The following is a 19,708-nucleotide window of genomic DNA, read 5'->3' on the forward strand; positions in this document are numbered from 1 at the left end:
GGTACAAGGTAGTTACGGCATCAAAAAGAGACTTGAATTTTTTTTTTACAATTTGAGCATTTCATGGTATCTCTCGTTCTCCTATATGTTTTGGGGAAATAAAATATTTTCTGGACATTTATCTAACCCCTAAAAGCCGCGGAAAGCAGTCCATTCCTCCACCAGTGTGTAGGTTCTTCTTTTTTCGACAGTCACATTTCATCTGACACGCCCTCCGTGCCCGTCCGTTAAAACTCCAGATAAGATGGAAGATTCTGAGAGATAGAGAGATAAAGAAACTCGAGCAATGTCCTATTCGAAAACAACGAAAGCGCGAGGGATTAAATTGCACATTAAAAGAGGAAAACCCGTTTAGCATCCTGAAATTATATGCGAACTGGTTTAGCTGAGCATGGAATGTGTTCGGATACCCTTGGGGCCGTGTTCGCTGTTGAAAGAGAGAGAGGGTTAGTATACATGTATACATCGGAAAGATGGTTTAAGTTGGATAAAAAAAACTCACTTGTAGTCGACTCTACTCAGGCTCATTGATTTCTGCGCCTCGATGGCCTGAGCATCCATGTTGGAGTGCAGACAAAAGGCTATTCTCGCAGCCACCTGGGCGCCCAAGAACATGGCCTCCTCGAAGCCGTTCTTGCTCCACTCGCTCAGATATGTCGGCAGAGCGATGGTCTTGATGCTAGTGGGCGTCTGGCTGTGGAAGTGGTGGCCGCTGGCGGGACCGGCCGCTTCAGACCCAACCATGGGCGTCGACCCCGTGGCGACCTGGATCGTGTCTCTGCCGGGGATGCCAAAGGTAGCGGCCGTCGTGGCAGCCTGGAGGAGCGGGTTGACGCCGCCGCCGCTGGACAGCTGGTGCGGCGCTCCGTTGAAGGAGCCGATGGGCGTCTGCGAGCCGGTGCCGGCGGGCGTGGCGACATTGGACGGCAGCTCCGACGTGAACATGGTGGCCGTGGACGGCGAGATGAGGTGGCGTGCGTTGAGCGTCTGCAGAATGTTGTCCTTGAGGCCGCGCAGCCGCGAGCCGTTGCCGACGAAGACGAGGTTGTCCCAGCAGGCCGGGCGCATGTACATGTCCTCGACACCCTGAATAGTGCGATAGATGGTTTCGACGATGCGGTCGATTTCGTTGCGGTCCGCGAAGAGGAAGCGCTCCAGGCCGACTTCGATGTCGCGGCGGATTCGCTTGGGCCGGAGCTCAGGGGGCTCGGCGTTGTCAGTGTCGACGTTGGTCTGGTTCCCGTTGACAACCTCCGGCTTAGAGTCCGCGGTAGTTTCATTGCCATTGCCATCACCATTGACTTTTGTTTCCTCAGTCTTGACAAGGGGTTCTGAAGGAGGTACGTCGTCGGTCCCTACAGGAGCTGGGGGCTTGGCATCTGCATCTGCCTCTGTTCCTTGTGGTGCGGGCTCTGGTGCGGGCTCCGGTACTGACTCTGAGGCGGGAGCCTCTCCGCCGTTGCTGCTCTCCACGCCCTGCATTTGGATAGGCACAGATACGGGAGCCGGCGCAGGCACCTCTTTGCGGACTTCCTCCATGACAATTTCCTCGTATGAGAACGTGTTGCGCATCTTCTTCGAATTGGGCTGTCGAACGGGCCTTGCTTGGGCTGCCGCCTCGGCTTCCTTCTCCTTGTTGGACTTTCGTCCAGGCTTGCCCTTTTCCTTTTCCTTCTCCTTCTTGGCAAGGAACTCCTTAGTCTGGCCGCTGGTGACGATGCTAGCGACATCTAGGACGCCATCATCATCAATGTTGGTGTCGCCGCCTTCGTTCTCCTCCATGACGACGTCGGACGGCTCGTTAATCCGTGGTACGTCTGTGGAAGCTGGTGCCGCTGAATCTGCTGCCGGAGCACTTTGTTCTGTCGCTGCGCCTCCTGCTGGGCGTGACTGGGACTGTGATGCATTGGAAGAAGACTCGACAGGAAGCTCCACGAGAGCTTTCTGAGTGGGGGCGTAAGGCAGCACCTCGCAGATGCCGCTCTTCTTCAGCTGCTCCGCCATGTCGTGGTTAAAGTTTTTGCTCTTCAGCAGCTCCTGTAGTTTCTGCGTAAAGACCTCTCCTCCGCTGATGTGTCGGTCGGGTTGCGGGCTGCCCAGGTCCATGTGGTTGATGACGCGCCCGTCGTGGATGGCTGTGACGTCGACCTTTTCGTAGCCAATGTCAATGACGGTCATGTTGGGCCACTTGAGCCCGTACTGGGTTGCGATGCCGCTGTGGATCAGGCAGAGCGCGGGCGTCTTTGTCTTCTCGAAGATGTAGCGCGCAATGGTCTCGCAGTCGGGCCGCGTCCACTGAGGGGATGCCATGAGCATGATGGGGGTGTTGTGGTATGTCGTGGTGAGCAGTCCGTGGACGTGGTCGAGGAAGGCGAGGAAGGCGTCCATCTGAACGATGCGGCCACCTACAAAAAACATTAGCCCATGATCTCTCTCTCTCTATCTCTCTTCACTCTTCCTTTCAAACTTTGTTACTCCATCTGACATACCTTCAATTGGCCATACGGCATCCTTGTCTTCGTCTACATCCTCCACCCACTCCTCATTCTCCACGCCATCAATGACCCTGGTGCGTTTGTACGTGTAATACGGCCGCCATTGCTGGGGGTCCTCGTCGTCTCTGAACATCCTCGTGGGGATGCGATGAGCTGGAGGCGACAGCTCGCCGCAGCCCAGCTGGGCCATGGTAGTTCTGCTGCCGGGGCAGATGATGAGGATCTGCTCCTCGCGCCATTTCCCCCCGCTGGCCATTGCGAGCAGACTGCTGTTGTGGTTGCGGGTGTGACCGTGGTCGATGTTGCTGCCGGTAGTATTCGCAGAGTTGGTGCAACTTTTATTGTTCGCCCTGCTGGGGTAATTCTGCCGCCGCTGCCGCAAAGAATCGCGCTTCTAGTGGTCGATGTGGTAGCTGAGCGGAGAGCCCGTGCGAATTGCCGCTGCGCCGCTGCCGCTCGTCTTGGTGGGCGTCGAGAGATGCTGGGTGTGTTGCTGAGAAGCCGTGCGACGACAACGCGAGGGAGTCGAAAACGAGCCTCGAGATGCTCTTCGCGCGCGCAAACCGTAGCGGTGTGGCGTAGGCGTGGGTGTGGCGCTGCTGGTGGGAAGTTCTGTGGCGGTGTACCCAGTCTTGCCAGTGCGAGACACGCTCTGGATGCCGTCGTCTCGATGAATCTCACTCTGAGATTCAGGCACAACTTTGGCGTGCATCTGCTGCTGCTTTCTAGGAGTTCTAGAGGCGATTTGGTTATAGGTTCCAAGGCGAGAATTGCCTGCACTGCTTACTCTCGCAGTGTTTTCCGGTATGCTCTGTGAAGTGTTCATCGTCTATGCCGTCTTTCGTTCTCTTTAATATGCTATGGTCCCTCGCAGATGACAATAGCTGGCGCAAATACCCAAGAAATGAGAAAGATCAACGAGGTAGAATAAAGGAGAATATTTGAAGAGAAGGAAGAAGAGATCAGAATGCTCGTTTGTAAAAGAAAAGAAGAAGAAAAAAAAACTCGAACTCGAATTCATTCTTGCTCTTGTGGTTGTTGCTGCCAGCTGCCAGCTGCCAGCTGCCAGACCCATGGCCAGCCGCCTCTCTGACTCTTTTGCACTCAGCCAGGCCAACGACAGCTGCATAACCCTCCCGCTCTCTGTACTGATTTACACTGCTTCAGATCTTCAGATACCTCTTATACCTCGACTAACTCATAGCCATACATGGAGTTTTTTTCAAGGTCAAACAAGTTCAGGTTGATCACGGGAACGCGCGAATAGAGTCCATGTCATGGAGTTTTATTCTGAAAGGACAAAGCATGACAGCTTCTCCTTTCCCTCGATTAGAATTACTAAAAGAGCAGAAATACGGATCCCAAAGCTAAAGAGAAAAGAAGAAATATCCGTTGTCGCGTACGCAGTATCCTGTTTGCGACACCATTTGCCTCGTTATTGATGGTTCCCTCTTCCCCCAGCGTAATATCATACACCGAAAATGTTTCCCCGTCATCAACCTCTGCATCTGCGGTAACCCCCGTCATCGCTCCATGCTATCGCAAAAAGGGCGCCCTATATCTATATGAAAAAAGCACAATACCCAAGTCTCCAAACGCCACTAAATTTTTCTTCACCAAAAGTAGTTCCAAGCAAGCGCTTCATTCTCGAAGCCGACAGCGCCGCCCATATATCTCGATGCGATATAAAGAGCTTTATCCCAGTAAAGATCCGCACGCCAATTATTAGTCGATATCCATAAATGAGAAAGAACAAAACGAGTAAAGAAATAGTCAAATGAGAGCGCGAAGGGAATATAATAATTTCGTGTAAACCGTCCTCTTGGCTGCTGGGTAATGAATGCTGTCTGTTTGTCGTCGTGTCGCGTGTTCGAGTTGTCTCGTTGTTTAGTTGGCTACCGTCACCGCCGGGCTGTGGGCAATGTCGGTGGGCGCAGAGGGAGAATCATCAACTTCCTTTGCTTCTTGAATCGTTTTCTTGGGGGTCTCATCAACAATCTTCTCCTCTACCATTAGAGAGAATCTCTGCTCAGAGGTGGGTGTGGTGACTGAGGATCCGTTGTCGCTCCAACGGTCCTCGGTCACGCCAGTGTAGATGGATGAGGTGTGCTTCTTCTTGCTTGATCCCGCATCCGAGTTGTCGATCTGCTCGTGGTGGGGTTCGTTCAACAGAATATCGTCTTGCTTGCGTTCCTCCAAGTCGGCCTCATCGGCACTAGACTCGTCGGAGCTGGAGACGTTCTCCTCTGAAGCCAGGATTTTGTGCTGGGGCTCTTCTGCGGCGTCGCTCTCATCGCTTTCGGAGTGCTCAGCCTCCTGCTCTTTCTGCTCCGTCGCTGCCACGGCGTCGATCTTGTCGTCATTGGCTTCTTGGCCGTCCATATCGCCATCGCTGCTGAATGTCTGGCTAAGGGGGCTCTGCAAGTTGAGCTCCTCGCCAGTAGCGTCCTTGTTGGCAATGCGGGACATCCTGGCAGGGCTGCGGGTTGGCAGAGGTGGTGGCACTCTCTTGGCGATTGTCACAACGTTGCCCCGAGCTTGGATCATGCGAGAGGAGAGGGCCTGCGTGCTAGTTCGCTGCACCGCGGCGACCTCAAAGACCACAGGTTCTTCTTCTTCAATGTCATCGTCCTCATCGGCATCATGCATGTCGTCATCGCTATCATCTTCCTCGTGCTCATAGAGCCCTTCTTCTTCGCTTGATTCGTCGTGGCTCATCTCATCTTCTTCACGGCGAAGGCTTTCAGAGAGGGAAATGGCGTCGTCGTCGTCGCTTAGCTCTGCTTCGTCCGCAGAGTCAACACCGACGGATACGTCTTTGGAGAGCCTATGGGCGACAGCCTTTGCCACAACCGGCTCCTCCTCATCTTCATCCTCCTCCTCGTCTTCCTCATCTTCTTCTTCATCTTCTTCCTTTCTTACCCTCTCTGCTTCATCATCTTCCTCCTCTTCTTCCTTTACAGACTCGATATAGGCTGGGGATGCCCGCCCGTTGCTGTCGCTAGGGCCTGGGCTGGGAGACGTCGCCGGTGTGTTGCCCACGTCAGTCTGGGTGCCAGCATCAGTCACCTGGCTCCGGATGGTGCGCATTGACACGTAGCTGTTCCGGTTGCTTCTCGACACAAAGGTATCCATGCTCTGCCGGCTAAATTTGGACGCAACAGTTGGGCTCATGGGAGCCTGGTTCATGTCGAACAAGCTACTTGTCGGTCGAATGCGAGAGCCAGCCTCACGGATCTCAAGGCCCGCCATTTCCAGCGCCAGGACTCCAAAAGGGTCCGGATCATCCGCCTGGGGGATACCAAACGAAGTGTGAGGAGATGCGGGCATCGATACCGATTTGGGAGGGCTTGTAGTGATCAAAGCGTCACTCGGCGCAGGCTCCGCAGCAACCCTGGTGATGACAGCATTGTCGTAGTCAGTTCTTCCCTCGGCCATTTTGAGAACTTCGTTCAAAGAAGTAGTCTCTTCGACACCATGAGCGACATTTCCAGCAAGGATGTCCATATGAGTGATGTCAGTGGAGCCGTAGAAGCGGTCGTTTTCGTTGCTGCGCTCGGACAGCATGCATCCGTATAGGTTGACTGATTGCTGCTGGCCTCGCGCTTTCATGTACGTCAACACGGTGTTGCCCAGGTCTCTCCAATTGACATCGGCTTCATCAGAGCCAATTGAGACGGTCTCTCCTGTCCGAAGCTCGACATCTTCGCCAAGCGTCACTCGCGGTCTAGAGACGGATTCAAGCGCAGCAAGACTGGTAATGACCAGGACACAGTCGTAGACGTCGACTCCGATGATGAAGCTGAGGGTTGGAGTGTGAAGCATGATGCCTGAAGGCGGAGACCAAGTGCCGTCCGACTTTCTGGCAATCAGGATACCTGAGCCGCCCGAACCGGTCATCCACAAGCCACTGCGCATACACGTAAAGACAGCAATGGCGGCTGCATTCTGTATTATTCGCTTTGGAATCTTCTTGGGAACTTGATCCAGGGTCCTGACGCCCGTCGAGGTGGAAGACGGAGACGCCGGCACGTCGTCGATAGGGGCGAAGTAGCCGTCCACTATATGAGTCCCAGGATTAGCATTGAATCCGCATTTTGCTCCATTCCGAAGCTTTTGATGGATCACTTGAGCATCAAGAGTCTTGCAAATGAAGAGGCACCAACATACCGCAAAAGGATTTGAGGATGCGAGCTGCTTTGTCACTCTCGAGGTCGAGCGTCGCGGGCCAAAAAGCTTCCCGCTGAACCCGCTTGACCTGCATATTGGCGGCGTCGGTGTTGATCTTGGACAGGCCATTGGGGGGCGGAGGCTGCGACGACCTGTTGGGCCAGCCAAACACGCTGCCGCTCCTGGAGCCGCCAGAGTTTCTCTTTTCCCACGAGGGCAGGAAAGCAGAAACGCGCTGCATGGCTGCGGTCGAAAGGGGTCGGTCGAAAAGGGTTGGAGGGGCCTCTCTCGGCCGTTCAGGGCAGCACCGTCACCGTCACCGTCACCGTCACCGCGCCTGGGGGTGAGAGAAGAGGAAGGGGAAAAGAAAGCACCAAGAGGAGAGGAGAAAAAGGTGAGGAGAGCATCAGCCAGCCCGGATGTCGACGCTGCCACCAGGAACTGATGAAGCCGACTGTGGTTGGAGGTTTACAAAGGTTAAGAGTTTGTAAGAGCCGAGTACAAATTCGTCGGCGAGCAAGGCCTGGAGCACTGCCCTTCCTTCAGGTGCTTACGCCGTGGTCCATTAGTGATAAAAGACTGCAGTGGAGCTCTGACCAGGCCAGGACTGGGGGGAAACCCGCTAAAAATCCAGCACAGCGCAGCACCAGCACAGCACCAGCACCAGCACCACCTTGAACCTCCAAACCCGGGCTCGGCCCCTGCAACTTCGCGGCTCCGGATCTGGCCAGAGGGTTGTCAACGGGGCTGCTAGTTCCCTCTAGCCATTACGCTTCCAGCATCAAGAGACGACTGGAGACATGGAGTGAAAATCCTGCTCGAGCATTTGAGTGCAGCGATTGGATCGCCTGGTCCGCCTAAGACCACCCGGCGTCGACGCCATTGCCAGCCCAGGCCAGGTACAGCTCAAGCGTGTGGTGGCTCCCAGCCGTCATTGTTCGTTCATCTGTATCTCAGCTATCTAACGCCGCTACATTCCCGGTCGCTGTCGCTGTCGGATGAGCAGGTCTCATCAATTCGGGAGCATCAACTTAATTTCGCCTCCGTATTTCATCGACGTGTTATTTGTTGTTGTTTCGTGCACGAGCGGCACATACATACTTGGCGGCCCTGCTGAGACAAAGAGTGCGTGCACCCGTCGTGCACCGTCATGGTACTCGTACTCAGCCTCGTCTCGTCTCCGCACTCATTGACTTTTCTAATTCTACCTAATGTACCTTGTCGCCAGCCGCTACCTATTACAGTACATTCTCGTACCATTTTGATGTCGTGCAACGGTGATTGCCAGCCTCCCCTGGCATGCCCTCCCCTCCATGCTGTCTGTACCTTTGGTTGCCAATCACGGCCTCCAGCGTCGTCCACATGAACAAGGCCGGATTGCCTCTGTCTGATCAGATCAGCAAATTCACCGGGAGCGGGGGGATTGAAGTTTCCCCTCTTCTACGAGAACTGTGCTCAAATCGGACTGGGCTGCCACACGCTTCGTATTCATGTTGTCATGGATAGCAATAAGATTTGATCACTGAGAGAGATACAGAAAGAAGGAAATCGAACGTATGTATACTCGTACTCGTACATACTTGGCCGGCGTCAATCTCCACTCACCATGCCGACCTACAAAGACACATACGGAGTTACAGTCGGGTCTACCTCTTACACGATGATTCACAAACAAACGGTCATGTCCACTCAAGTGAGACCTGTCGCACCCCTTTAGAGACTAAATAGCCGTTCATCACAGCTCAAAGCACTGCTCCTACCAGCGACGTACCTTGCCTCATTCATTCGTGATCTAACGGCCGCAAGCTCTCAGCATTCCCGCTTTCGTTTCCGATCCCCCCCAGGCCATGGACAGCCAGCACCAGCCTCTCCTCGTCTCCCGTTTCTCGGCCCCCCTCCCCCTGCTTGGCATCAAACGATTTAGCGCATCTATTCGGGTGATACTGACGTCGCACTGCAGGGAGAGCCGTCCATTTTAAAACCGATCGCCCACCAAGATTGCTACGGAGGCGTGCTAATTGGAATTAATTATGGGACGGGCAATTGAATCAGAGTGTAGCATGGGCAAATAGGGCTGCTAGAGGGCGGGAAAAGCATGGCCCTGGATCCATGTTCCTGAGATGCTGCTAACTTTTGGCCTTTGTGGGACCCATCAAAGTCAATAAAACAGGACCCAGGCTTTTATCTATTGCCATTGTTTACGATTGGCGAGGACAATAAGCCGAGCATGGCAGCCTCAAAAGGCTGAACTCAATTCAATTCACGGGGTTAGTTGTGTTGGCCGTGACAACCTGCGCTGCATGCATGTATGGCCTCATATGTTCGAACAGATAGATTGATCTGTTACTGCTTTGAAGGACGCGCATATATGACGCTACACTGCGCCAATTGCCCCAAGCAACCAGCCGAAGACGTCCATCTTCACATTTGTGTGACGGCAGCAGTGTTTTCTTTCACTGCATTTCCTTTTCGTGGCTTATGCAAAAAAGGGGTGATGAGGCGCCCACCTGCATCATAATGAAGAACCAAATCTCCCCCTTGTCCTCATGCAAGGTATCACATATGGATAATCCCAACAGATCGGATTCAATCCCGTTATTAAAGTCTAGTCTACGGAGTACTGTATCTGCTCATATTCCCTCTTTATTTTTGTTCATCCCTGCCTATCCGGCTGCAAGCGCAAGTGTGGTGACGCCAAGGGGTCGGTAATTTGCTTTCGTACAAGTCAGCATAACAAAATTTTCAGCTGGAAGCCGCTCACCCCAGGCGATTCTCTCACTCTCTCACTTCTTCTTTTCTAAATTTGTAATATGAGTACTCCGTACATGTGATCACATATTATATAGGTCAATTTCACCGCGTGAACCAAATGTGTCCTAGTTGAAACACCACCAGCATCTTGGCCAGGGAGGCTGTTGCTCTCTCCCGTCAGCTTAGTCGTGGCTCCGTATTTGAGCTTTCTAGCTAGGAAAAAAATTTAATTCAAGAGAAAGATTGAAAAGGGGTTTATCCCACGATATGATTCATCCTCAGCCGAGGCTAGGCTAGCTGAGCTTTTACTCTTATCCACTTGTCTCTGTTGACTCTCCTTACAGCGGTGTTATTCTTCCCTTGCCTTTCATTAGTTCTCGCAGCAAAGCTACACTATTTCTTGAGTTTTGCTCTCCCTTGCTTCCCTTAGTTGGTGACTATTGCAGTTAGTGTATGTGATGATGTCGGAACCGACAAGAAATACGAGGATTTTACGCTAGCTGACGCAGGAACATCAGATAGCAAGGCCACGAGCCTAGCTTTATATGTCGAGATCATTAAGACTTCCGTATACACGTCCAATTAGCTATCCATATCCTCCTTTTCTACGAGGATTGATAACCACGCATGCTTACCCAGAGATGCTTCCTCAACATAGTAGCGTGTTCTGGCAATCAGATGGTAGAGTGTTGCTGCCAATGGCGGTCTATACACACCCAATGCCGATGAAACGACGAGCTGGATAATCCCATGCTTCGAATTTCAGGCTACCTTATTAATGACACCAGATACAGAATGATATAAGAATAGCAGCTGAAAGTACACACTCAGGGAATCGAGTGTCTACTGCCCAGGTAGTAGTAAGAGTAGTGAATGAACAGTTATCCTCCGCATCCTGCTCCAACATGTCACCAGGGCGTTAGATAGTCGCCCCCCAGAGGAATCTGTAACTTGGAAGATATCATAGGTAGTCTAGGTCGCGTCTTGTGGCCTATCACGATTGAGGCTCGAGCCCATGTGAACAGAGATGGGGAGATTCTAGAACGCATCGGCGATTCTGAGGATCGTAGTTTAATTAAACAGCATATTCGTTTAGTCAATATACATGAAGAAGATTTTGCATAGTTCATCAGAAATGTCGTACAGAGGATTAGACACCAGCGCAGTTGATGTATGAATGGCGATATCGAAAGGGGTCACCATCTTGTCTGAACTTAGACGACCGGATTTTCAACTCTTCACGAATCCAACAGTTCAGAAACATGGATTGGATAACGAAAGGTGCACTTCAAAATTTGCCCAAGAGCAATATAGATGAGTCTATCTTTGCCATATCAAACTTTAAACGGCGTTCACCAAGTACCAGAGACATCATCCAAACCTCCGCTACAACGAAGGAAAGTACCAAGTACATTCTTAACACAAATAAGCTTATTTTGCCACTCTAGGCGTTAGGACACTACATCAACCCATCCGCATACTCGACTAAACACTCGTCGACAGTGGGGAGAAAAAACTCATGTCATCAATATCTCCATCTCAATCTCAACTACAAAAGACAACCGCATCTCACGTCACAAAGAGCCGCCATCACGATAACATCGATATACCAGTGGTACTTCATTCAATGTACAACTAGCACCGCCTTCATCCACTCCAACGACACCCCTCAACTTGAATTCGAACCGCGAATACGAAACCAGCACAAGGCTCGCAAGGCTCACCACTCATCATCACCATTTGCCATATCTCAAAATGTTCAAGTCAGCTTGTCCACCCTCCAATGTGATAATCCAACCTAAGAGACTTACTCACTCCTTCGCATCTTTCTCACGAGAACAGGGCCTACAATAACCTCACACCCAAAACTCGGCTGGGCGTCGGCGTCGCAATCATCGCATGGGGCGGCTTAGGGTTGTATCTATCTGACAAAGCCGAGGAGAAACTTGGATTTACGCCAACCGAGGAGGACAAGGCTGAGCTGCGCAACTTGGCGCCCAAAATCACTACCGTGGACAAGAGTCAGAGGTGATACGGGAGAGGTGGCAAACTGCAATTTTCGAGAGCAAACTCTAGAGATCACACATATTCAAGATCTCGTGTATACCTAAGTCTGCAACATCAAGCATCAACTACAAAACACAGCACATATGATGACAACCAAAGTTGTGAAAAGCCCAGTCTATTGCCTATCCTTCGCGTTCTGTTCTCTCAGCTACCTGACTGTATCATTGAGCTATTCTTTTACTACCTACTACCTACTCTACACATTTTCGCAAATTGCCCCCTTTCATCCTCCTCTCCCTCCTACCATCCCATCCCATTTTGTTTTTTTTCTCTGCCATCCTTCATACCACCCAGGCACGCAGCACAAAGCGATACTCATTATGTAGCCCAAGCCACGAAATCATGACGGCGTACCAGGAAACTGCCAAAGCCGGCCGGAAACCCCCTCTCTATGTCGGATCGAAGTCTAAAAGAACTCAACTCCACCCCTCTATCCGTACTGAAATGCAAATACAGCACAAAGACCACAAAGACCACAAAGACGCCACCTATGCCGAGCCCTCATGCATGCATGGTAAGCCGAATGGATTGTCGCGGATAAAGTTGCCCTATATCCGCGATGCCCGTCGTTTGTGTTTCGAAAAAATGCAAGACGTTAAATAAGAAAAAAGACAATAGAAAAAGAGAGAAAAAAACCATACGATCGAAATCAAACTCTAAACGCCCTTGGATGCAAACCACCCTGCGGTTTTTTTTTTCTTTGGATTTTCTTGACCCCATTTCTCGATTTTTTTTTCCCCTGTCGACAAAAAGAAATGAACTGTATCATTTGGATACGCAGCTCGAGTGGTTCCAACAATCTCTGCCTCATCAGCAGGACTATACCACATCTTTTGACATCAAACTGCGTACTCTGGAACACCGTTTTTATAGCCAGTTAGGTTGTATAGCATCAGCGCTAGTATTGGCCAGTAGTAGTACAGAGCCAGAATCCGGGTGGGGAACCTGGACAAGGATGTTTAATTCTCCGGGTACAAGTACCAGAGCAAGAGAGAAAAAGCATAATAGCTTCGTCCCCTCATTCCTGTCATACAGCTGCCAGAACCATGGAATGGCTAAATGGCGAATTGAGTGGCGCCGGGAGCGTCAAAAGAGTTCATATACTCCAATTGGTTGGCGTGGGATCCATCTGGAAGCGCAACAGCTACCCCTCGTGATTAGGCTCGGCCTTGGTTCCGGTCTGTGTCTGTCCGTGATTAGGGGCTGGAAGTAGAGATGGATGGATTGGGGTTGGATGCGCACCAGCCTGGAAGACCTGAGACCAGTCAAGGCCCGGTTGTTGGTTTGGGTTGGAACCGCCGTACATGGGGATACCATTCTGACCAGGAGGCATACTGTAGTTGGGCATCTGTTGATTGGTCATGGAGCTAGAGACGTCGCCGCCATACTGCTGCGAGCCACCCATTACAGGTCCAGCCATGTTTCTTCGGTCTGCATCACCGTCAATTCTACCCATGCTGCTCGACCTGGAGAGCTGACTCTGATCACCTCCCATGCTGTTCATTCCATCCTGAACGGAGACAATGCCAAAGGGGTGGACGATGTTGTTTCCTGCCATGTTACCGAGTCCATTCAAGTGGTTCAGATCTCCTCCGTTTTCAAGAGCAGCCTTCTGCTGAGCCTGAGCATTCTTCTTCACATGAGCCTGGGGGTGAGACAGGTGGCTAGCGCCGGTGGGGTTACCACGGCGGATGGAGCACTTCTGGAAGTGACGCTTGAGAATGTCGCTTCGGGAGAAGGTGTCCCGGCAGAGAACACACATGTAGGGGCGATCACCGGTGTCTAAAGGAAAACAAGGTCTAGTTAGCTTTTCTTCTTTCTTTTCTTTTCAGCAAGTTGCATGGAGGGTTCGGGAGGTACTAACGGCGGAGCAGGTGGCGCTTCAAGTGCTTGGCATGGAGATAGGTCTTGGTGCAGTGAGGGCAGGGGAATTTTCCGTCTGCATCTTTGACAGGGATGACGGTGTTCTTTGCGCCAGTTCCCGCGGCCTGAGCAGTAGGCCGTCCGGGAGCGCTGGGCAAGATTCCACGACGTCCCTGAGATCCAACAACGTGGGTCGGCTGCTCGCCGTCCTGGAGGAGCGAGTTAGGCTGCATCAGCGAACCGGGGCCGTAAGGCGAAGCCACACCAGGCTGGGCCATGAGGCCACCCGGAGGCATGGGGCGGAGGACGGGAGGACCACGTCCGCCAACCGGCGCAGGAGCAATTGGCTGAGGGTGAGAGACCGCTGCGGTGGCTTGGGGCATCATGGCAGCAGAGGTGGCATAGCCCTGGTGAGGGTACGGGTTCTGAGCCATGGAGTAGACTCCAGGTCGAGGACCAGGCTGCGAAGTCTGCTGGTAGCTAGGAAGGTTGTTTTGGGTTGGCGTGTTGGGAGTGCCGGGAGTTCGCGGTGTATGCGGGTGGCTTCCGTACAGCGGCTGCATCGCAACGGTATGGGGTTGCAGAGGTGGGAGCGTCTGCGGCAGAGGAGAGCCCGTCTGAAGCTGGTGAGGCGAGATGGCGGTAGGCGACGGGTATGTCTGGGCCGCGGACGTCGGGACGCCATTGCTGGGGTATTGAGGGTTGTCCATGATGCTTTGCGCAAAGACGCGTCGAGAGCAAGACGTGTGTGTTGTGTTTTTGCTATCGCGAGGGAGACAGAGACAGCAGATTCAACAGGCCGGGAAGAAGGCTTGCGACGTCGAAACTGAGCAATTGGCGGGAGAGGAACCGACGACACCGAAGAGGATACAGTAGCTCGTGAATGAAGATGTGAAATGTAAAAACAGATTTACAATCGTTCAACGAGGCCCACGCGCGATGTTGCGAAAAGGCTGCGGCGCTCTGGGGAAGGTGGAGGTGAGGCTCAGAGTATAACAGGTCCCTCAGAGAAAGTTGGTTAGGTAGGGAACAGTTGGAGTGGGGTGGAGAAACTGGGTCTCGTTCCTATTTTATCCTGGAGAGAGAATCTGTCAGGTAGGGTCACAAAGGCAAAAGTAACTTCCGTGGAAGAGCGACGAGAGAAAAAAAAAATAAGTGCCAAAAAGCGTGGGTGTGAGAAAGACGCTAACAGGGGGGGGGGTGGTGGAGTGGCAACAAGCGCCTTTGCCAGGGTGCCGAAAACACAAAAGTGGGCCGTTGCAGTGCAGCCAAGTGCAGTGAGCTGCAGTGCGAGTACCTGTACATGTACAAGAGCATGTACCGAGTACAAGGCGCTCGTAGTGCCCGTTGGGAGATGCAGCAACGGCGAGAACGCGAGAGCAGGCCGGTGGCGAGTGGGGCCACAGCAGCGCCATCAAGCGGTATCGCGAGGGCCGCAAACAGAAAACCGAACATCGGAATCGAGGCAACGTGATGCAAATGCAAAAACGCAGCAAAAGGGAATTGGGTTGGGAATCCTGCCTAGCAGAATGGGTACGGGCAGCTCTGGTGCAGGTAAGGGTTCTGGCGGGCAGGCTGGGGCATGGGAGTGGGATGGGAGGAGGATCCAGCACCAAGACTGGAGGTTTTCTTTCGTCCTTCTTTTTTTTTTGTGGTCTTTTTTGGAGAAGCAGAAAAAGACGGAACGGCGACCGAGAGGGCCCTCTTTTGTCCACATACCTTGGCAAATGCCGCGGCTGATATCCGATGGCTCAGAGACCACAAAGGTTTTTGGCGCTGCGTAGAGCCACGAAATAGTATAAGAGAGAGTGCGCGAGGCACGAAATCTTTGAAGATAAAGACGAGGTAAAGGTAGTAGTTGCCGGGTTGGAGAGTTGAAGGAAGAAGGAAACAGATAGCAAAGTCAATTCGAGGGCAAGAAAACAGTGTGTGCTATCTGTGATTTCAACAGAAGACAGCCGGAAAAAATAATGCGGCGACCGAGCGCAAGGGCGCTAGAAGCAACGGTACTCGGTACAAGATACAAGGTACTTTGATTCCGGCGAAGTTGGAGAGAGGCCAGACGCGTCGGACGAGGGGACTCGAGTGAGGAGAAGAAACCGAGAGAATCCAATGCCTTTCTGTGATGTACATTACGGAGTACTACAGTACAGTATGATGCCTACATACTAAAAAAAGAAGAGAGGGCTTTTTTTTTTTTCTATAAAAACTAGCAATTAGCATGTACGCGCGGAGCACCGAGTCCAGATCACATAACGTATTTGTTTCAGCCAGCACCTTATAACAGAGTAGCTTGCCTGCTTGCAGCAATACATGGCCAAACAAGGGAGCAACAAAAGCAGTGCGGCGTATAAAGTTTCCCGCTAAGGAGAATTTTGTTTTCTTTTTCTGCCTTTTATTGCGCACATCACTTGCCACACCACATTGTTTGGCACCCACCATTCAATGGCCTCAGCGGCACTAGTGGTGTTGCATGTTGACTTCTGACAAGCCACATTACCAGTCTCTCAACGTCCCGAACAAAATACATACATAAAACTGGCAGAGCGGCTTCTCTCACCTTCTTTTTGCCCAAACTTTCCATTCCTCGTTTCCCTCGCTTGCTCCGAGCACTTCTCAGCACATGCTCCTGCTAAACCCGCGCACGGGGCTAGTCGCTCGCTCACACGCACCCTTTTTTGTTGTGTTGTCTTTTTTTGTGATTAGTCGGGCAAGGTACCTCCCGCCACCGGATGATCAATTAAGCAACATGCCTGGTACTTGCTGCACCGCGGCCATCACCTGCCGCATCCAGCCCCCGTTGTGCGTTGTTGGATGTACCTTATGTGTAAAGGAACAATCCCTCGGCCGTCCCTTTTGTATCCGTATTGACACCCGCCTTGAGAAAGTTTCACGCCAACCGCGTCAAGGCAGGGCGAAACAGGCCATCTGCCAACAAATTGGGAATATTAACACATTTACGTATATACTTGTGCTGAGCCTCAATGGGAGCGTGATTCTATTTACGTATTTTACGAGCATGGAGTGCTCGCAGCAAAAGCACATGCTACCGTTAGCACCCTAGAAAATCCGGTCCGAGATATGTATCTGTACGAGTAACTCGTACGAATGTCTCGGCCATTGGCAAATTGACGACACGCCAAACCAAGACACCTCAGGGTTCGAAATGATGCCAGCGCCGCGACCAGGGGGCGGCACCTTTTACTCTTTCGCGTAGTGGCAGGGATTCCAAAAGGCTCTGGCGGCAGACGGTGCCGATGCTCGGGGGGGTGTGTCATGGCCCTTTGCAGGTCTTTGTGACGGCTCGTCTCCAACCGTCTCAGCGACAAGCGATGGTCGCTGGCCCTGCTCGCGGCCAAGCCCCTCGTCATTGGTGACTTGTCTGCGCAAATACTCCCAGTAAACGCGGATTGCGCTGGTAATAATGCCCATGTCGCTCCCTAGCCTCCCTACAGTACAGACGCTATCTTGTCTAGCTCCTGGGCTGCCAGCAACGAGTGCTGCCAAGTGGCATTGATGCCAATGCTACCTGTCCGGCGCCTGACGGCCTCGTCTATCCCGTCCGTCTATCTGGCCACGATGCCTCGCTTTTGATCACGGCGGCATGGGAACCCAAAGCCCCAAAAGGCGCCTTTGCTACTAAAGCCGAATAGGCATCAACCATCGTTATCCTCATCATCATACATAACAAGCAACACATGTGGCATTGTGGTGTGGCATGGTAAAGTGGCATTCTCATCGAGGAGACTCCCTCTCTCCGAACAGGTAGGAGTATTCGTAGTAGAAACAGCCGTGCTGGCTGCATCCATTTCGACGACAAGTTGTGTTGCAACCTGGTTTGAGCCATCCTATGCTATGCATCCTCTCCTCGTTTCGTCTTCAGGAAGCACTTTGGCCGCGACGCATCTGCTCCCTAATTACCTCATAGACGGTCCGGCGGTCAATCATAGTCGCCGAGGTCGCTGTACGTCGTATAAGCTCGGCGTTTGCTACTTGCTGTAGTGTAGATTATCTTTTATTGATTATCTTTTATTTCTCAGCAACACTACTTTTTCTGTACAGTAATAGGTACTTTCTCAGCCCGAAGCGTCTTGCTCATCTCCGACTGCCACCACAAAAGCACCTGTTCCCTCGTACGAGGATTTACCACCCAGTAGCGGAATCAAGGGCTCATACGGTGACAATGCAGCAATAAGGATGGCTGAGCAACGACACTAGTCCAATTCCTCCCTTGCCTTGCCTGCCTTTTGTTGCTGAATGCTCGTAATACTTCGTAAGCCCAGCCTGGTCAACATCGGTCTGATACCACAGGTGCCAGCTCCTACTGTAACTGTACTGGACTTGGCACTCAACACAGTCAACTGCTAGCACATGCCAACGGGTGCAACAGGCGTCAATGCTAATTCAATATTAACTGCCTTAACCGTGCATGGCATTAACAGAGCACCTAGACCCTACCTACATATTGAGTGTCAATGCAATCCTGTTGCTAGTGCCGCAATAGCGCTTTATGGCTCTTCATCTGCAAGTACTAGCTCTCACATCGAAAACCGTCAATGCCCAAAAGGCCGTTGGAAACGGCTCTGGAATCCCGCATCACGCGGGATGTCAAAATACAGGTGCGCAGGGTATCACCGCTAATGTACTGCCCGTACGGGCCATCAGCCTCTTCTGCATCACATGATCATCAAAATGCCTAGTTTGGATCAGAATTATCCCGACATGAGATGCATTGATACATATCATGGGTTTGATTGGCAGTTGTTGAGCACTCAGAAAAAAAGGAAAGTACAAAACGGACCGGACCAGATGCGCCCCCATGACAGCCGTGCCTACCCAGGCAAGTAGGCAATACCTGCAACTGTAAACGTATCTGGGCGGGAAAGAGCCATGTATTAGCGCAAGCTCGGTTTCAGGTCTTCGGCTGTTTTTTTTCTTTCGTCTTTCAATCTTCAGTTGTTGTATTTTACCCTTTCTGCCTCTTGTCTCTCGCCTCAACTCTCAGGCTTAACCAATTAGTTGCCGACCTTGCTAAAATTCTTCCATGACGGCTTGTACACCGCACGGAGCTCAGCGTACAGTAGGTCCTACAAGCGGTTGGTTATGCGCACGAGTCAAGTAGGAGCATGCTAATCCAAGTACTAGCATTTTCGATTCCGGTCCGATACTACTACTGGGATGTCGGCTTCGGAGTATTGGAAAGAGGACGGAGTGTTCTACACCCCGTTACTCATTGGGGGAAAAGTTCCGCAATCGCAATCGCAACTCGGTTTAGTACTACTTGGTACAGTTGTAGGAAAAAAAAAAGGGCAAAAAAAGATCAACACACTAGCCGAAGCACGTCGGCCGAATTACATCTCATTAATAGGCTTGCACCCTTTTGAGATCACGTCATCCTGGTGCTGTTCAATCTCATACTGTGTAAGGCCGTTTCTCCGTTTCTATTTGCATCTTCTTAGCATTCTTTCATTACAAAACGCAGTTTGTTAGAGAACGAGGTCAAAAGCCGAGCTCGTCGGCTTTGAAACGCCCGCCAATCGCTGCCATTACGCGTCTACAAGTGTAGACGCCTTCTAAAACATCCCTGCTCCATGGGAAAAACCATGGCGGCCAATGGTGTTTGGCAATGGCCTCAAATGGCATCGAACCCACTCTGGACAGATCTGGTGGTGGACCCAGGCCACCCTCCTTCTCGCGAAGACCTCAGGGCCCCATGCTCGCTCGATTGCTTGCGTCCCCTCCTGAGCGGCAGTGATTCAAAAAGCTTCGACGTGGAATCCAGAAGCTCTGGAGCCCATGAGCGGTGGAGTCTTCCCGCTGAGGGACGCAGATTTGGAGGACCCCGTTTCCTCGCCCCCAGGTAGATTTCGTTGGCCCGGGAGTCAGCGCCTCGCTTTAGCTTTTTGCGGCTCCGTCGATTGAAACTACGATCAAGGGTTTCAACGTCGTTGAAGCGTGATGCAGCTGTTTCTGTGGCGCTTGTTGAATGCCGACCGGACCGCATCATCGAGTCTCAGGTTTCCCTTAAAGACGATGCCCATGACCGATACGCCCCTAGCTCCCCTCCCAGACTTGAATATGACCAACGCTTTCGTCGGACAACGGCCGAAGGGGAGCGAGCTCAGGAGAGCCGACCTTCGCCATCTTGCGAAAATTGTCCGCCGGAGCAACCCTGGTACAACAACTTAACTTGCTAGTACAAGTACAGTATGTCATTTTTGTATTTATGTTTTTATTGCCTTATTCGTTTCCCTCTCCCTCTTTTTTTGACCTTGACGCTCGTGCCAGTGCAACAACAAGGGGGGATCAAGCTCTCACATTCTTTTCTTTCAGCTTCCTTCTCTTTCCCTCAGCAGGCTATC

General features: G+C 51.9%; 7 protein-coding genes across 7 annotated transcripts; 2 read left to right on the forward strand and 5 right to left on the reverse strand.

Annotated features, from left to right (window-relative positions):
- Positions 1–381: 381 nt before the first annotated feature.
- On the reverse strand, positions 382–2,751 carry M431DRAFT_489475 (hypothetical protein; the record flags this gene model as incomplete). The annotated part of the gene is made up of 3 exons (XM_024916684.1): positions 382–427; positions 503–2,405; positions 2,490–2,751. 3 exons carry the CDS (start codon positions 2,749–2,751, stop codon positions 382–384), a joined length of 2,211 nt encoding a protein of 736 aa, XP_024780380.1.
- Positions 2,752–2,889: 138 nt separating this feature from the next.
- On the reverse strand, positions 2,890–3,321 carry M431DRAFT_489476 (hypothetical protein; the record flags this gene model as incomplete). The annotated part of the gene is made up of 1 exon (XM_024916685.1): positions 2,890–3,321. One exon carries the CDS (start codon positions 3,319–3,321, stop codon positions 2,890–2,892), a length of 432 nt encoding a protein of 143 aa, XP_024780381.1.
- Positions 3,322–4,382: 1,061 nt separating this feature from the next.
- Positions 4,383–6,906, reverse strand: M431DRAFT_715 (hypothetical protein; the record flags this gene model as incomplete). Its single annotated transcript, XM_024921906.1, has 2 exons — positions 4,383–6,556; positions 6,666–6,906. The coding sequence occupies 2 exons, from the start codon at positions 6,904–6,906 to the stop codon at positions 4,383–4,385; spliced, it is 2,415 nt and encodes an 804-aa protein (XP_024780382.1).
- Positions 6,907–10,950: 4,044 nt separating this feature from the next.
- On the forward strand, positions 10,951–11,599 carry M431DRAFT_502858 (hypothetical protein). Its single transcript, XM_024918225.1, has 2 exons — positions 10,951–11,179; positions 11,259–11,599. Exons 1-2 carry the CDS (start codon positions 11,172–11,174, stop codon positions 11,446–11,448), a joined length of 198 nt encoding a protein of 65 aa, XP_024780383.1. The 5' UTR covers positions 10,951–11,171; the 3' UTR covers positions 11,449–11,599.
- Positions 11,600–12,640: 1,041 nt separating this feature from the next.
- On the reverse strand, positions 12,641–14,056 carry M431DRAFT_71280 (hypothetical protein; the record flags this gene model as incomplete). Its single annotated transcript, XM_024921880.1, has 3 exons — positions 12,641–12,669; positions 12,726–13,265; positions 13,348–14,056. 3 exons carry the CDS (start codon positions 14,054–14,056, stop codon positions 12,641–12,643), a joined length of 1,278 nt encoding a protein of 425 aa, XP_024780384.1.
- Positions 14,057–16,420: 2,364 nt separating this feature from the next.
- On the reverse strand, positions 16,421–17,221 carry M431DRAFT_515146 (hypothetical protein). Its single transcript, XM_024920266.1, has 4 exons — positions 17,110–17,221; positions 16,800–16,875; positions 16,648–16,728; positions 16,421–16,606 (listed from the first exon to the last, which is right to left on the reverse strand). Exons 1-4 carry the CDS (start codon positions 17,153–17,155, stop codon positions 16,501–16,503), a joined length of 309 nt encoding a protein of 102 aa, XP_024780385.1. The 5' UTR covers positions 17,156–17,221; the 3' UTR covers positions 16,421–16,500.
- Positions 17,222–18,949: 1,728 nt separating this feature from the next.
- On the forward strand, positions 18,950–19,543 carry M431DRAFT_717 (hypothetical protein; the record flags this gene model as incomplete). Its single annotated transcript, XM_024921942.1, has 2 exons — positions 18,950–19,206; positions 19,282–19,543. 2 exons carry the CDS (start codon positions 18,950–18,952, stop codon positions 19,541–19,543), a joined length of 519 nt encoding a protein of 172 aa, XP_024780386.1.
- Between the last annotated feature and the right edge of the window lie 165 nt (positions 19,544–19,708).

This window comes from Trichoderma harzianum (assembly GCF_003025095.1).
Source record: "Trichoderma harzianum CBS 226.95 unplaced genomic scaffold M431scaffold_1, whole genome shotgun sequence".
NCBI classification, from domain to species: domain Eukaryota; kingdom Fungi; phylum Ascomycota; class Sordariomycetes; order Hypocreales; family Hypocreaceae; genus Trichoderma; species Trichoderma harzianum.

What these genes read in the sequence shown, in the direction of transcription:
- M431DRAFT_515146 (XM_024920266.1), bottom strand. Translation starts at nt 17,155, where the DNA reads ATGGATGCAGCCAGCACGGCTGTTTCTACTACGAATACTCCTACCT. An exon ending in TACTACGAATACTCCTACCT is followed by an intron (nt 16,876 to 17,109) that starts GTTCGGAGAGAG and finishes GGCGCCGGACAG; the next exon opens with GTAGCATTGGCATCAATGCC. An exon ending in GACAAGATAGCGTCTGTACT is followed by an intron (nt 16,729 to 16,799) that starts GTAGGGAGGCTA and finishes GTATTTGCGCAG; the next exon opens with ACAAGTCACCAATGACGAGG.